At 51.8% G+C, this 17381-nt stretch overlaps 1 protein-coding gene across 6 annotated transcripts in view; it reads right to left on the reverse strand.

Annotated features, from left to right (window-relative positions):
* Positions 1 to 1261: 1261 nt before the first annotated feature.
* The window catches only part of SLC25A37 (solute carrier family 25 member 37), a 34304-nt gene continuing 18184 nt past the window's right edge, over positions 1262 to 17381 (reverse strand). For 2 of the 6 annotated variants that reach the window (XM_072952761.1, XM_072952760.1), the window contains 3 exons: positions 6130 to 6358; positions 4095 to 4151; positions 1684 to 2219 (listed from right to left, as the gene is read on the reverse strand). In XM_072952761.1, coding sequence (XP_072808862.1) covers positions 1699 to 2219; positions 4095 to 4151; positions 6130 to 6352 — 801 coding nt within the window. In that variant the 5' untranslated portion in view covers positions 6353 to 6358 and the 3' untranslated portion in view covers positions 1684 to 1698. Of the gene's footprint in view, positions 2220 to 4094; positions 4152 to 5635; positions 6056 to 6129; positions 6359 to 17381 lie in introns of those variants that run through there. The other 4 variants (XM_015238296.3, XM_006203223.4, XM_015238298.3 and 1 more) reach the window with 4 other exon arrangements.

The raw sequence follows: 17381 nt of genomic DNA on the forward strand, positions 1-17381 counted from the left end.
CACGGCATCCAGCGGAGCCCAGGTCTGAGTCTGATGAGAATGCATGACACTCACCCTGCCTAAGGCCAAGGGTGAAGGGAGAAGGGCGAAGGGTGAAGGTCAGGACCAAGCCAGGGAGAATGGAAACACACACACACGCTTCCTGCTCATTCTGAAAGACAGGATCGGAAAGGAAACTGAAGCCAGGGGTCTTCCCTTGGAGAGAGGCCTGGCAGCCCATGGAAGGGTGTGGCCAGAGGAAACAGGCTTGCGTTTGCTCTTAGTGATCATCTGGCTCAGATGCACCATTTCAGAAAACAAGGCAGTTCGTGGTCTCAGAGGGCACGGACCGAGCAAGGATGGAGAAGGCTCAGAGGTACCCTGACTGGACACCGGGGCCCAGATGCCTTCAGTAGCTGGACTTGGGGGGCCCGGCCTGACGGGGAAACTCATGGTGGGCAGGGGGGCAGGCAAACGCCATAGACACACTTGTTGTGGTTTTTAAAAGCGCTAAAACTGCACAGGGAAACATAAGACAGATCGGGAGATTTCGTCAAAACCCACACAGACAAGAATATCCGAAGTGCCTGAGTAAAAGGTTGGTGGAGCATTAAAGCCGGAGGATCAAGGTAGGACTTATCTCGCTTGCTGCCCTGTAAGTAGCTAAATGCTGGCATTTCAAGGGCTTCTAAGTGCTGGCCCCGCAAGGCATACATTCACATCACTCACAAGGAAAGGAAAAGGTCTCAATAAGTCCAAGGCCCGCCACCCTAATTCCACTGGGGCCCACTGTCCTCCCAATGTGGGCCATGCTGCCAGCCAGTCGGGTGGGGGAGGGGTGCACACAGCAAGAGGAAAAGCCCCAGGGCCAGATCTTTGGTCCTGGAATTTCTAGTAAAGACAAAGGGAGAAAGCACATGAAGGCAACTGATTGAATAAAAGGGGGAAAAAAAAGTAGTTAGAAGTAATATATCATTATTTTGACTTTTTTTTTTCAACGTACCTTTTCCCCCACGAAAAGAGAAATTCAAAATATAAACCTTGTATTTATTATTTTACATTCAAGTGGAACTTCCATCTGAGGGGCTCAACAGTTTTAGGCCACGTGGAGCAATTTATGACTTTGGTGCCTTTTTTGCTTAACCCGATGGAAGAATTCAGCCCTCTGTTTAAAAAAACAAAAAACAAACAAAAAAACCCCCAGCTCTAGTCCCAGCTCTAACACTTGTCTGTACACACACACAGGCACACACACAAACCCAAAAATGTCTCCATAGAAAAATAAAGGATAAACATTATCCATCTATTTGATACTGTGTACTGGAACTTCTATATACATCATTTTTGTTTTCCTCTTTAATGTTTTCAGTCACTGCACATTTTCTTCCCTCCTGTGTGATCTATGATTTTAGGGGAGGAGATGCTACAGTGAAGCAGAAAAGCTGCATCACTCTCGGGGGAGAGAGAGAAAAAGCAACTTCTCCCTCCGCTTCCCAAGTCTTTCCCCTCCTTCTGCCAGCTGGGATGTCCCTGCGGATGGCCGGCGGGTCAGCGGCTGTCCCATCCCCTCCTCTCTCTAAGGCATCAGGGAGCGGAAGCCCCACCCTGCCAACACCCTGCCGAAAGAAATCCTGGTGTGAGGGCACGGGAATGGAAGCAGGCAGGGGGAGCCTTTGCCCAACAGAAGATTCTGGAATCACTTGCCGCGGCCCCGTTCCTTTAGTATAGAGTTCGGTTCTCCAGCTTGTGCTTGGTGAGGAAGTACTTGAAGAACTCGTAGACGGACCAGGAGATGGCCGTGGAGGGCATCTGGTAGATGACACGCGCCTGCACGCCCTTGAAGTAGCCGGGCAGGCCGTTGAGCTGGTAGACCGTCCGGAAGGCGTTGGCCATGCCCGACAGCCGGCCGCTGATGTTGGCCAGGTTGAGGGCCATGTTCTCCTGAGTGTTGAGGAGGGTCTTGCAGACGTCCAGCGGGGTGGTGGCGGCGGCGGCGAGGGCCCCGGCCAGCCCGCCTGAGATGATGTGGGACTGGGGGTTGTAGTCCCGGTAAGGGTTGATCTGCTCCTGCAGGAACTCGTAGGTGATGAAGTGGATGGACTGGAAGGGAATGTTCATGGTCAGCTGCGTGGTGTAACTCCGGTAGAAGGCCCCCACGCCCTCCGTCCCCCAGACTGTCCGGATGCAGCTGAGGGCCGACCGGTGCGGCGAGTTGTACATCTGCAAACGCTGCTTCACGACTGTGGCCGGGCCGCGGGTGGTCGGGTTTGGCCCCACCCCGTGTCGGAGTGAGATGGGAAGCCAAGCCGTAAAGAGAAACAAGCAAGTTTAGACACACTGGTGCACGGGGGCCAGCGCACACCCAGCCCCAGCCTGAGAAACCGCCGAGGGCCACCTCCAGGCTGTCCCGTTTAAAAACCTGCCTCCGGGACCCGCTGCCAGGAGGGGGCTGTCTCCTGAAGTTTCTCCTGCCTGAATTTTGGTTAGGGTGGCCCCTGAACCAGGCAGCCACTTCAGACTAGATAGATGCACTGATCTCCCCAGGTCCTAGCTGCCTCGGGCATCACACACGTCGCCAATCTAAACCCTGCTCCTGGCCCCTCCGTCCTCCTGTCTCAATTTGTCCACTGGACACATGTTCCATTTTTTATCCTCAGTGGTCTGTCCCTCTGATAGTGTTTTTAGCTTCTGTGTCTCAAGGCTCTTGGGAGAGACAATAGAATCTTGTCCACTCAAGTTCAGTGACAAACTCCAGGGAAGACCCTGGTCTTGGTTAACACAAAACTAACTGGTGGTTCAAAGGACATGGGGCAAATGAGAGCCAACTGTGGTCCCTTAGGCTTAGAGTTTTAACTGTCCCCACGCATTGTAAGATGGACACATACAGTGTGCTTTTCTTTACTTTTAAAGAAATAAAATTCTTAAGTCAGTATAGCATCAGGCAGAAGGGGGGGTAGTTGAATCTCACTTTTTTTTCCTTTAAAAAAAAAACTAAAATTCTTGCCTGGTTAACATGGCCTAACTAACTGGTCACTGGCCAGGTCCCGATCTGAATCGCTTTAGACACACACAAAAAAGTCCACCTCCCAGTCTGACCCATCACGCCCCTGAAGGTCAGAGCAAGTTTTCTATCTGCTGGGACACGGGAGGCAGCTGAGAGCAAATAACATTTAACCTTAAAAGACAAAAACAGACGAACTTATAACACAGGACTTAAAACATTGAACCTTTTACCTCCAGTTCTCCCTTCTGGTAAGGGATCAATTTCAGACAGGGGAGAAAAGTGGAAAGGGTCCCACACCTCCTCACACAGACGAACCCACCTAAAAGACCGCCCAGGACCAGACCCCAGTCGGCTAAGGACCCGAAGATACAGACAAAGCCGACAGAGCTCGTCTGCACAGCTAAGAATTGCTTTATACGCTCCCAAAACTCAAAAGGAGGGAAAAAGGTAACATGGGAGGAGAGAGCTACAACCAAATGGGCAAACGTTAATTTATGCAGTTGGCTGATGCGTACATGCGGGTTCATAATACTCCTCTCCCTACATTTGCCTCTGTTTGAAATTTTCCATAATAATTTCACATTTCTTTTCAAAAAGCAAATTAAACATAAGCCCTCATGAATGGCCTCTGACAGGTTCCTTCTAAATTTGTCTAGGGTTGATAATGGTTAACAAGGGCCAGCAGGTGTGTGTGTGTGTGTGTGCGCTCCCACTCACGCATGCACACACAGGTTTCAGAGTAATGCAAAAGCATGCAAAAGAGTCCCCAGGAGAGCTTGTGAAAGCAGATATCCTGTCCGTACCCCCAGAGATTCTGATTTAGGAGGCCAGGGGTGGGAACGTAAGAATCAGTATTTTCAACGTGCTCCCGGGAGATACCGATGCTGTGGTCCGGGGATCACATCCGGAGTCGCTCCGTTTAAGAGAACAGGAATACCGGAGCTCAACCACTCACGTCCCTTCTTGAGACCTTTGACAACATGGTAAAGAATCCTGCTTATTCTGACTGGGGGCCAGGAGTCTCCTTGCCGGACCTTCTGTCCCCACCCCCTACCTCTCCAGCCCCGCTGCACATCCCCTACTGCCACTCCCTGGGACCATGAAACATTACCTTCTGCTGGATTCATTACCGCATCGTGGAGCAGGGTGGCCATACTCCCAGCTATCCCTGCAAAACAAACTCCAGAAAATTACCCTCTGGGACCAGGGGTTCTGAGGCAGTTCCTGGAACCTAGAATCAGACAGGACCCTGGACCTAGCTTTCTAAGAAACAAAATTCACTACCAACTCCACCCAGGTGAGCACTGACTCTTAAAACGCTAAAGTGATCACGGAAATACTGGATAAAAATGGGGAAGGGAACACAGGCACCGTTACCCACATTTCAATCCTGCAGGAACCCCATTTTCTCAAGGAAAAGGTTAGACCTCCTAACACTGGATTTGGGACCAGAAACCACACTCAGCAGATTTTTCCAGCACCGAGATTTTCATTCTCTCTCGTCCTTTGCCTCTGTCTACATGTTAACTCCCTCTGCCCTTAAACTGGGGCCACTGAAAGGGCCAATTATCATGTACAGAGCAGAGAGGGGGGAAAAAGAAGAGAAATCTCTAAGAACATTCATTAATAAAATTCAGGCTTTTGTTTTTAATGGCCAAGATAAAAAGACCATCAGGAACATCTGCATATGGGGGATTTCCAGGGTCAGTTTGCAAAGTGATGACACGTCTCCGAGACCACTGACCCCATCTGAGGGTCTCATCTGGCCTGGCTTCCAGAAGCAGGAACTTCAAAAGCCTGACTGAGGCCTGGAATTTTGCTTTTGGCTCTGGGGTTCCTCCCTCTTGAGTGACAAGGCCCTGTAATTAAGATTATGGCTGGAAGGTGGGAGGAGCCAGGATACTGGCTAAGGCTTCAGACATGCATGAAGTGCATATATCACCCCTTCCCTCCTCCACACGCACTTCGGATTATCCCCAGAAAGGCACAACCACAGCACGCACCGCTGTGAAGCAGTAACAGCGCCGGGCCGAACTTAACATAAACTGGGCTCCAACAAACCGCTTTCAAGGGGTTCAGTGACCAAGGAGTTAAAAAGGCAAAAGGACTCGGGGACAGTATCAGAGAGAGGATCTTAGTGGCCATTTCAACAGATGCAACTAGAGGCTGATTTTTAAAAAGCAGAGCGAATATCTGCAAACCAGCCAGGTAGCGTTACTACCACCGGGGTTTGCTGATGGGAGAGAAGCTCTTTGGTTTTGAGCAAAACAGAGAAGGGGGTAAAAGGTTGTTGCCAGTTCCATCTACCTCCCGGCTGCTGAAAAAGAGTTTTGTTAAAGGACTCCTAAGCCCGCTTCTCCACTGTCCCATTCCAAACCCAAACAAAGGCCAAACCCACAGGAGGCTAAAACAGCCGCTCAGCCGGGCCCAGTCAGACAAGCCGGCGGACCGGCCAGCGGCCAACTCAGGCCCCCCGCCCGCCTGGCCCCCTCGGAACAACCAAAGAAAATGCTTTCAGCCCTTGCTTGCAGACAGATGCAACTCAGACAAACGGAAGAGAATAGAGGTGAAATTCCCAAATTCCCAGAAGCTTAGGTGGGGAAGGTCCTCTGCGCCGGAGCAAATCCTTCATCAGCCATAAAACTTCTTGACCTTTTAAAGCTTAGTTAGATCTTGACGTTGCTGAGACCTGTTGGGCCAGTTTTAAATAGTCTCAAAGAAGCTGTCCAGATAGCTTTTTTTTTTTTTTTTGGAATCCAGCATTCAAAAGTTTTGTTTCTATTCAGGGTTTTGGTTTTTTTTTTCCTAGATCTGATCATTAATTGCTTTGGAATTTTTTTTTTTTTAAAAAGCAAAAACAAAATGGCAAAACCACTCAACAATGAAAACTGAAACTCTCTGTCACCGATTTTCCCCAGGCTTCAGAAAGCGAAGGAGGGGAATGGAAAAAAGTGCGCGTGCGTGTGTGTGTATGTGTGCGTGTGTCAGGGTGTGTGTGCACACACTCCTCTAGCTGGAGTCCTTGGTTCATAAGCAAGCGTGGCGGAGATGAGGCGTCAGGCTGCTGGGTCACAGGGAGGAGAACCCTGGGGAAGGGTCTGTTGAAGGAGAGACCTTTCTAACTCCAGACAAACGCTTGCAAATACCGTTGGCTAGGTGGCTGTTCCCTTGATGGTGGAAAACGGCATTTAAAGTCCTTTTCATGTTTTCGTAGCAGGCAAAATACATGGCGTGGGCGGGCCCCGCACCCATCATCATCACGTTGAGGCCTCGCAAGGGCCTCCAGAAGCCTTCAGTCCGTATGATTTTCTTGAGGGCTTCGTAGACACTTGTGTAATGGGCTTTGGGATCTGGATTCAAACTCTGCATTCGTGTCTGGGGGAGGGCAAGAAAATAAGAAAAGAGTGGGATTAACAAGGATGCTAAAGAGGGAAAGGATGTACCCAGGGAGAGAGTGAGAGAAAACAGGCCATTTTCATAATTTCACAGGACCTCTGGGTGAAGGAAAATTTGATTCTTCTCCTTTCTGGAGTAATTCCACCCCACAAGCAATACACACATACACACATTCGCATGAATTTCATCATGCCTAGAAAAGGGGGGGGACAAGATGAGGGGCAGGATTTGGAGCAAGCTGATCTGCCCAGCCACTGGCAAGCTGTGTGACATCTAATGAGTCCCTTAACCTCTCTGGGCTTCAGGATCCTCAATTTAAAAAATAGGGTTGTTGCAAGCATCAAATGAAACAATGTGTGTGAAAACCCTTAGTAAACTCAGAGACCAAGTCAAACAGAAGTATTATTATTATTCAAAGGTTCCCATTCTGGTTCTAAAGTCTCCTGTGTCCTCATTTATCTAAGACCTATGTTGTGAAAGTTCCATTCAGCCCCAACAGTGAAATCTCCCCAGAATCCTCCATCCCTCACCTCCTCATCTCCCCTAAACACTTTTTATGCTTCGTCTTTACAAGTTAGCACTGAAATGTATGGTCTTGTTCTTCATTTCTTCCTGTGTAGAGACTTGCCTCCCTGAGCAGAGACCAGCTTTCCCCACATGTCACCCCCATCACGAGCATGCTTTCCTGGAGTTACCTGTCCCTCCCATCACTATTTACATCTAGAGCTTTCCTTACTGATGAAAAGTCCACATCTGGCTTCATTTCTCAACCCCAGAGTGTGAGCTGCTGAGCGACAGGTGGAACAGAGGCAGCCTGCCCCGGGGGCCGACCTTGGCCTGTCGACAGGAGGTGGCTCCTGCCAGCCCCCTTCCCAGGGGAGAGGCCCGCCTTGGCAAAGGTCTGAAGCAACTTCCTGTGCCTCCTCCTCCTGGGTTCTGGCCTAGGGTGGCAAGACCAGCCTCTGGAGGGTGGCCTCCCTTGGGTCCCAGCAGCCCCTTGCAAGCAGAGGGGGATGGCCGTGCGAGAAACACACGAGACCAGAGAGAGGAGCCGGGAGACCAGATTCAGGACCTGACTGGCTCCATCAGGGCCACATGGCTTCGGCTGTGGCATCTCATCTCTCTGGTCCCCGGTGTCCTCAACTGGAGGATCAGCACAGCAGCTGATCATCAAAATCACCTGGGAAATGTCTAAAAATACCTAATCGGGGCACCGCCCAACATGCATGGATTCAAAAATATTTTTTTAATTCCCCAGACAATTCTGGTCATCCTTCAGTTTGAAGAACTTTTAAATAAAGGCCCCTTCCAGGCCCAGCATTTTCTAGTAACGTCTTCACCCAGCCTTGGTAGTAATGGATTCACCTCTGGTTATGTGAGGAGGTGGGGAGGGGTGGCTGGGAGGCCGGGGTCGGGGGAGAGCAGGGTCAGGAAGCAGTGGGCACATGGTGCCAAGGCCGAGAGCCAGCCAAGCCGACGTCGGTCTGAATTCTAGCTCCAGAACCCCAAGAAGGTTCCTTAAACTTGGGGTGTGGAATAAACCCCCAGAGAGCTGCTGGCAGAGAGAGAGGTAACTGAGGAATCCCCTGGCTAGGGGTGGCAGTCAACAATGACTGTCCCCTCCCTCCCCACCCCGGAAGGAACCAGGGGGGTTCCTCTCCAAGGCTGCTCACTGACATCAGCCAGCGCAAGCACACTTACAAGGGGAATTTGGGACTGATTTCTCAACTCCCCTTCTTAAAATAAGGGGTGAGGCAGCGGAGTAAATACTGAACCAAAAGGCACCATCCTCCTGTGGAAAAGAAAAGGACAGCTGGGTACGTGCACTCAGTGGACTTCTCTGTCCTCGGGGGCTGGGCTACTCAAGGGCAGGCCATACTCAGTGGGACAGAGGCAAGGGGCCCATGAGCGCGGAGGACCCAGTGACGCCCCCGCGGCCAGGCTTGGGGCCAGCGCCTCCTTAGTCCTGGGGCACCTTCATTTCTCCAACCTGCCTGCAGGGGGCACCACTGGGGGCCGGGCGCCAGGAGACAGAAAGTAAACAAGGAAAGATAAGGGAGGAATGGGGAGGACCTGTCAGAAAGAGCTGAGGAAAAGGGTCGGGCAGCAGGGGCCAGGGCTGGAGAGGAGATAATCAATGTAGTGCCTTTTTCTCTTTTTCTGTGACTCTGCCGGTAAAATATACAACTGAGGGCTGGGCATTTTCTAGCTATCTGTGGATCAAAGGAGGAGAAAAAGTTAGGGGTGACTGGGAACAACCCAAGTGTCCACTGATGGATGAATAGATAAGCAGAATGTGGTCCATCCACCCAGTGGAATATCATTCACCTCAAAAAAGGAAATTCCGATGCATGCTACCACACGGGTGAACCCGAGGACATTAAGCTAAGTGAAAAGACAAATAGTATATGATTCCACCTGTAAGAGGTCCTGGAGACCCCTCGGGCAGAATGGTGGTTGCCAGGGGCTGCAGGGGAGGGGGTATGGGGAGTTATTGTTTAATGAGTAGGACTTGGGGTCTGCAAGACGTAGGGGTCTGTGGAAGGATGGTGATGATGGTAGCAAAACAATATAAATGTACTTAACGCCACTGAACAGGAGACTTAAAAATGGTTAAGACAGTACGTTTGATGTTAAGTGTATTTTACTGCAATTAAAAAAAAAAGTCAGGGTGTGAGGGTGGAGAGAAGGCAAAAGAAAATGAAATCAGGATGCCCAGAGAGAGGGCAAAGATTAAAAAGCAAACAAGAAAACGGAGACAAGAGAATTTCACCAACAGCCTTTCCTGTCCTGGGTTTCAGTTTCTGCTTCCCGCCAAGCTGCGTGGCTCTCCTGTTGCCTCATAGTCAGTTCCCGTTCTCTGCATTTTCATTCTCCCCTCTTGGAAATTCACAATGCCCATTAGCATATTGAAGATGCCAGGAAGCCCTTCAGGAAAGCAGGCTGTTGCCCTTCGTATGCAGGCACTTCTTCAAGGTTTGTTTGTGGCAAAAGGAAGCCTCGTCTCACTGCATAACCAGTCACACCTTGCAGAACACACTTGAGGAAACACAGCTGCAGCTGACCGACCGCACACAGCCTGGAAGCAGGAAGTGCAGAGACTGGCTCCAGGTGTGAGAAGGACCCCTCGGGCAGCGCCTGCAGAGAGCGGGCCCCAGGGAACAGCCTGAAAGATGAGGCCTGAGAAGGGGGCAGGGCTGCAAGTAAGCAGGAGGAGCCCTGAGCCCGGTGCTGCGAGTGATGGAGACTTACTCCACGTCTACTGCATAACTGCTGCTGCTCTCAGAGGGCCAGGATGGAGGAAGGTGCTAGGGCCCCGAGATCGGGAGACCTGGGTCTCTGGCCTGGTTCTGCCACTCACTGAGCAAGTCCCCCCTTCCCCGCCCCCCAGCCCTAGACCAGCGATTCCACAGGGCTCCACGCCAATGGTACAAACACCGTATTTGTGCTGAACTGGCTCCATCAACTCCCAACAAGGCTAGAACAGCCAGGTCAAGCCCTTTACTCAAATTCTGCCCTAAGAAGACACAAACAGGACAAGCCTGCCTTGTAGGACTGGTCTCTTATTGACAGGAAGAGGGGGGAGTGAGTGGAAAAAGGGTGTTCTGCCCCAGGTGAGCTCACAGGATCATATAACAGGAGCAGCAAGGGCCTGGGCAGAGAGCAAGTCTAGCTCAGCACCCACCTTTTCTGATGGGAAACGGGGGCCCAGGACGGGAAAGGGCCTTGCCCAAGATCACGTGGATAATGAGTCACAGATCTGGTCCAGGACCAGAAAAAAAGGGGACAAGCGGAGCCTGGCAGGGAGACCTCGGACCTTCCTGAGGGTCCTGCAGAGGGCAGCCCAGCCTGGCCCCGCACCTGCAGCACCACTCGGCCACTGTCCTCCCTCCTGACCGGGACACGGCTGGAGATTCCCACCCTTTCTTGCTGAATGTCTCAAAAATAAAAACCAAGTAATACTATAAAAAACTTCCATGACTTGGGGCACTTCCAGGCCTAGGAGAAGATGGTGCAAAATCTACCCATTCACCCATTCAAATGCATCTGCTGTGCTCTTACTTGGAGGCAGGGGTGATGGGGAGACAGGGCAGGGATGGGCGCGCACGGGGCTCCCAGTTCACGGTGTGAACAAACAAACAGCACAACACAATGGGCGGGCACCCCTCCCACAGAGGGACCAGGGCTGCGCTCCAGAAGGCCGCCCAGGAATCTCTGCTCCAGACTTCCTCCCAGAGAACGGAAATAAGGTTCAAGCACCGAGAAAGTGCTAGGAAAACGCCAAACAATGTTATTAGGATCTGCCTACCAGCGCCTGCTTCAGAATTAAAAACCAAATTGGTGAGGTCAGTTCTCTCCTTCTGCCAAGTGTTTCCAAGTAGCACTGACATCACTAAGTTGAACTATGATAAAATGCCTAAGCCAGGCTGCAGGGCCAGACCCCAGCCCCCTCTCTATTTTCCAAGTCCCACAACCACCCACCCATGGATGTAAGGCCTCCCCCTTTGGCCCATTTCAACCCACAGCCCATCCAACGCACTGTGTGCAGCTACACTGGGGTCTGCCTGCTTATGACACTCCAGCTTCACAAACAGCCACCCAGGGCAGAGACGGCAGGCCAGGAGCCGCTTCCCACGCAGGCCACAGGGGAGAGGCTTTTTTTTTTTTTTCTGGCACAGTGCTTTGTGGGCAAAGGATTGTCTTCCGGAGCAAAGCCACAGACCTCATCCAGGGCTTGGAAAGCCCTCTCTCACCTTCCAGATTCCTTAGGAGGCACGCACAATAGATGAAGAAACCCAAACCACATCAAGGGAAGCACACACAGTAAAACTTTCAGCACTTGGAGTTTAAAATAGCCAGCGTCCTGACTCGGACGGACCCTGCACCCTCATCACACGATCATTACAGGGGCTGGACTCCCGATGGTGCTTCCAACAATCATGTCCTGGCCCTTTGAAAATGCATGCAGGAATAATAAAAAAACAAGGCATGGGACATCATCCAGCATCACTCTCCTCCCATTAACCAGGAACGGAGCAAGGCAGAAAATCCTTTAATGGGAACTGCGCTGTTTTCGGCACTCCAAGGCACATCAAAGTTTATTCCCAAGTTCAAAATTCTGAATCACGTCTTTTTACATCTCCTAAAGGGCAAAAGTGTAACCCTAGGAGAATATACTTTGTCTCTGTCTTTCTAATCGAAAGGAAAACTCCATCCGTTTACATATTAAGAACCAGCAAGAGAAAAAGGACTCCTCAAAGGCAGTCCTGGCCTCCCCCTCAAAAGAGGGGGGCGTTGGGGAGAATGACTGCATATCGGGAGCATGTGGTGGGGTGGTGCACTCTGAAGCCCCCCGACACCTCTATATGACGGCAGCAAGAGGACCAGTTCCTTGGAAAACCAGGCAGCAAAGCTGAACAGGAAAGAGAGGAGGTGGTGGGAACACACCTCGCACTACATCAGGCCTGAGTAAGTGCCCCTGCTTTCAGGAGGCCCCAGTGTCGGAGGAGGGTGGGAGGAAATGGGTTCACACACAGGAGAGCAAACCTTCAAGCCTGCTCCGCCTTTTCACTCATCTCCCATGGGGCTCAATGTTCACAAAGTCACACCTGCCCTGCCCATCGGACCAGCCACCCTCAGGCATTCCTGGTTACCTGCCACCTCCGCAGTGCGGGGCCTGGACTGCCAAGGGTCCCTGCCATTTGTCATTCATGCTCTCCAGACACATTCCTGAAAGCTTCGGGCCCCTTGGGGGTGTGCACAGGGGACACTGCTAAGGACAAAGGGATGATATCACCTACATAAGGAGTCGAAAAAATAATACAAATGAATTCATTTACAAAACAGAAGAGACTCGTAGACACAAAAACCAAACTTCTGGTTACCAAAGGGGGATGGTGGGGGAGGAGTATGGGATTAACAGATCCACACTACTATATATAAAATAGATGAATCACAGGGTTTTACTGTGTAGCACAGGGAACTATATTCAGTATGTTATAATAGCCTATAATGGAAAGGAATCTGAAAAAAACATATCTTACAATTGAATCACTGCTGTCCAGCTGAAACTAACACAATAGTGTAAATCAACTACATTTCAGTTGGAAAAAAAAAAAAGACTAAGTTAAGAGCTTCCACAAATTATTCAGCAGAAAACAAATTCCAACCAGACATCCAAAACCAAGCTCCTCCGCCCCACAAAGAAGCAGCCACAGCAGCAAACACCACGGCTCCCAGGAACAGGCCACAGAGCCAGCAGCACATTGACTCGGGAAAGGGGGCCAGAAGAGGGGTCAACTGAGCTGCCCTTGGAAAGAGGGACAGTATTTCAAGCAAGAAACGGAGCCGTCTTACAGGCCCTTCCATGCTGTTTGCCTTTTTGCTAGGTGCGTGTGTGACTTCTACTGGGGAGAAAAAAAAAGCCAACAGAGCAGGGAGAGGAAGAGAACGTTCGGACTGAGGAGGACGCGAACGTGCTGGTGGGCCTGGGGGACGGAGGCGGGTCTGCAGGGGCCGCAGCGGGAAGGTGCGACGGAGAGGCAGCCCCAGACTCAGGAGGGTGGCCGAACTTTGTATGATCGATAAGTGTTTGCTGGGAGAAAAGGCAGGTCGGGGCTGGACCATGGGAGGCCCTGCCTGAACAGTTTGCTAAAGTGTCAGGAATTTACTTTACAGTCAAGTGTTGTTCGTGGTTACCTACTGCACATGACGAAGCAAGCTACGAAGAGCCACACGGTAAGCAGGGCGCCTGGGATCGCCCACATCTGGGAGAAGGGGTCAGGCCTGGGCGACAGAAGCCCATGGGGTCTCATTACAGGCGGGAGCTCTCTCCGCGGCTGCGAGGCCACCATAACACCACATGCCACGAGGGTCTCCCACCCCACCCACAGCAGCAGCTCACAGCCTTGCCTGTGGCTCCAAGGATGCCATTCCCACATTCCTTTATCCTGGGAGCCAAACCTGGTCACTCCTCCCCTTCTCTAGAGAATTCCACAGCAGGAGGAAGGAGGAATGAAAGAATCCGTACCTGGCTCAGGCCCAGGGACCCAGGACACACTCAGAGACTAGACTGTGGCCCTTCCAAAGGATTAAATTATCTCCACTCTACAGGTGGGCAAATTCCCAAGATTCCAGGTAACAACACTGGAATTTCATGGGTGGGACTGGAGACCTCACTGGGAGACGGGAGGGCGGGGAGAGCAGTGGGCTGGAGGGGACGCCTGAGCCACTGGTCCCTCCTCCCCACCTTGCAGGGCTCCAGTAAGACCAGCCAGGGCTACTGCGCTGTGTCCCAGTCCCACGGCTGGCACTCAGGACTGCATGGCCGTAGGCAAATCGGCTTACTTTTCTGAGCCCCAATGCCTCTATTCACACAATAATTATGATAATTAAACAGTAACATTAGCAGCTAACTATCCCCCATTTTATAAACAAGGAAATTGAGGCACCAGGGGATAAGGGACTTGCCCCAAGGTCACCGGAAGCCAGGCAGTCTGGCTCCAGAGCCACACCTTTAACCACCAGGCTACCAAACCTCTCGTGAAAAGGTGGGCTGGGTCACCAAAGACCTCCCGCTTTTCTCTCGTCTCTGATGACTACTCTGAGTCACGGGCACACCACCTCCCGTGCCCAACCTCTTAAAGAGGGAGTAGGCCTGATGTCAAAGTCACCTAAATCCTCACTGGTTAAGTCCATGCAGCTCCTGGGCAGGGGGTCGGGGTGCGGGAGGGGTGTCGGGGGTCTGTGCCTAGCCCGATACTTACAGGCAGTCAGAGCCCCGACCCCTGGAGATCACACAGCATCACTGGTTCCCAACCCTGACCATCAGCCTGGCCGCTGGTCTCGAACAGAACTGGCTAAGAATTGCTGGTTCAATACAAACCCATCTCTCTCCTCAAAAAGCCTTTGAACCATTCGCCCACCCAGGTTGTGGGCAGGAAGGGCACCGTGACTGACGGAAGCCTGGCACTCCAACCACATTCAAAGGCTAAGACTGATTGCTCCAACGGCCCGGCTGCGAGAAAGAATTTAACTCGCTTGGCCTCCCCTGACTCAGCCACCTTGTCTATGTCATTGGCTTAAAACCACCCCACCTACAAGTAAGGCCAAGATGTCAGAGGCAGAGCGGGAGAAATACCTGATTCTCCAGAGTGCTTCTGTTCCTGGCATATAGGCAAACTCGCTGAAGCATCACAGGGCCACACTGATGAGCACGTTTAATACACGGGTCCCTGTGGAAGCGCCACGGAAGCACAGGGGTGCGTGCAGGAGAGGCAGAGTCCAAAGCCCCCGCTCCCTCCTTCAGCCCCGGGGGCTCCCCCACCACCCGTTTTGCATGGTGGGGGGCTCCCTCTGGGCTTCTGTTTGCTTTCAGAGTTCTGCCACCCACCCAGCTCACCCTCAATTCTCCTCGGCTGCTGGGGAAACAGCTGCGTGACTTGCCCAAGCTCCCAGAGCTGGTCACCACTGCACCAGGACCGGCCAGCGCTCCAATGCCCAGACCCCACCCATCTCCCCATCCTTCAACCGCATTTTGCTGAGAATCCCCATCACGGAATCTCAAATAAACCTCATTCAATCAACCCCCAACCCGATGCTCAGACAGTCCCTGAGGTTTGACGTTCATCCCTTCACTCAGCCATCACATTCTCAGCTCCGACTCCATGCCAGACGCCATTATTAGGACCTAGGGACACAAAGACGTCCCCATCCTCAACGATCTCCTTTTTGAGCTGTGCACAGTTGGGGAAGTTACTAAAATTCTCTGCACTGCTGTTCCCTGCCCTCACATGCTTCCTGCAGTGAATAAATGAGAAAACGTAAGCAGGTCAAGTGCAGGATAGGAGGTGCTCAGTAGAATTAGCATCCCTGGAATTTTGTTAGAAGGGCCCCAGCAAGAGCACCTCCTGGACCACCACCCGTGTTAATGCACACGGCTTTGAAACATCATTAAGAGCTACCACCAAAACCAGCTGAATCCTGCCGAGAACGCATGGGTATTTTTTCCGGCTCGCTCATGAGTAGGTGTTTGGCACGGAAGGACCTCATTACAGGTTTGAACTGAATCATCAGACTACAGAATAGGACCCCAGGGTCCCAAAAGGAAGCCACCAGCCTCGGGGCACTGGGGACTCCAGGCCACAGTTCTTAACCACCTCACAAGGAAGGGACAGGAATGGAGCCCCCACCCCAACCCCTCTGACCAGAAGGAGGCTCGCCAGATGGGAGGCAGCCAGTTTCCACTGGAGTCCAAACCCACCCCGGCCCGCAGGGCAGGCTCTGGGCCCCCCGCCTGCTCCTTCCTCCTCGCACCTTTGCACCTTGCACAGGTTTCTCCATCTCTCCCGGCCTGTCTCCTTATTTGTAAACAGGGCACTCACCTCCTGGTCTCTGTGAGGATTAAAGGAAATAGTGAAGAGCCCTCTGCCCGGGGTCTGGTGCTTCTATTTATGCTTTTTTTTTTTTGATAAATAGCAAATTTCTAGGCAGATGTCATTTTGCCTCTAATTCCCTCCTAAGAGTCTCACTCCCTTCAGGATGATGCCTCCAGGGCCCGCCCCGGCTCGGGAGCAAGCCTCCCCCAGTCGCTGCCTATTTAGACTAGACGGCCTGAGTCACCATCAGGACGGCCCCCACGGCCCTGCAGTTCACTGTTCCTCCTAACAGAAGAGAAGCAGGCCCAGAAAAGTGAGGGGACTTGCAAAACAACAGCCTCCAAGGGGCTCCGTCCCTCCTACCACCCCACTTCCACAATCACCCTTCTTCGCTCCCCACTGCTAAAGATGGGCCTGGCTGCTGCCATTAATCCGGATTATGTAACAAAGGACCTTGGACGGCTAGAGAGGTGGGAGGGGAATCACTGGTGTCAGTTTACACCGGTGCAAAGGGTCCAAGATGAGAGTGCTACAGGAAGTTCGCTCAGAGCCCAGCGCAGTGCTAGAGACCTTTGACTGGGGCTGAAGTCCGGGGCCGGGCCCTTAAGTGCCAAAGTTCCTTGGCACTGGTGATTGGCACCCATTTCTGCAAGGTCACCACGGTTGAAAAGGCCCTCCCCAATGCCCAGGGACTCGCCACCCTCTGAACTGCAGGGCAGCAGCCAGATGGGGCCAAGCTGAGCCTCAGGACCTGACAGGGGGCGCCCTTCCTGGGTCCTGTCCCTCTCCAGTGTCCCCCAGTCACCCTGCAGGACCTGCGCCTCCACCTGTGGGTGTGGACAGTCTCTCAGGGCCCTTGGATTCCGGGGGTAAATCCACATGGTGCTACAGGGCACAGATATTTCCACCAGGAGTGTGTCTCACTTTCCCAAACAGGGGCGAACCTCCCAAAATGTGCACCTAAATGCGAGCATGACAGACCAGTGAGAGCCCTGTTCCAGGAAGTCACAAGACCTCAACTCCCATCCCCAGCTTCCCCACCAAGTCCCCAAGGAACTCCTAGCAATCACTTCACCCAGATGGGCATGAACACAAGCTTCTACCAGCAGGTAAACCCGAGACTCGAGACTTGGGAGATCTCTTCTGCTCTGTTCACCCATCAATTACAATTGCAAATATCTGCCTAATGAATAAATGAAGTGAATTGTCTCCAAGGAGGCGCTTTTTGGCCTCTAACACTTTAAATCTTTAAAACCAGTAAAGAGTCCTTTGAAATACAAATGTTTAGGGGCGTGTTTTATTTAGGGGAAGGGAAATCTACACTACTAAACAAACATCGGGACTACTTGCAGTTTAAAGACACCTATATTTAAAAAAAAAAAAAAGAATTCCAGCAGAGATTAGAACCCCTGTGTATTGCTGGTGGGAATGTAAAATGGTGCAGCCCCTAAAGAAAACAGTATGGAAGTTCTTTTAAAGCTAAAAATAGAATTATCACATGATCCAGCAATCCCACTGCTGGGTATGTATCCAAAAAAACTGAGAGCAGGGGTATCTGCACACTCGCATTCATAGCAGCATTATTCACAACAGCCAAAAGGTGGAAGCAACTCAAGTGTCCATCC

This window comes from Vicugna pacos, chromosome 31 (genome assembly GCF_048564905.1).
Source record: "Vicugna pacos chromosome 31, VicPac4, whole genome shotgun sequence".
NCBI lineage: Eukaryota > Metazoa > Chordata > Mammalia > Artiodactyla > Camelidae > Vicugna > Vicugna pacos.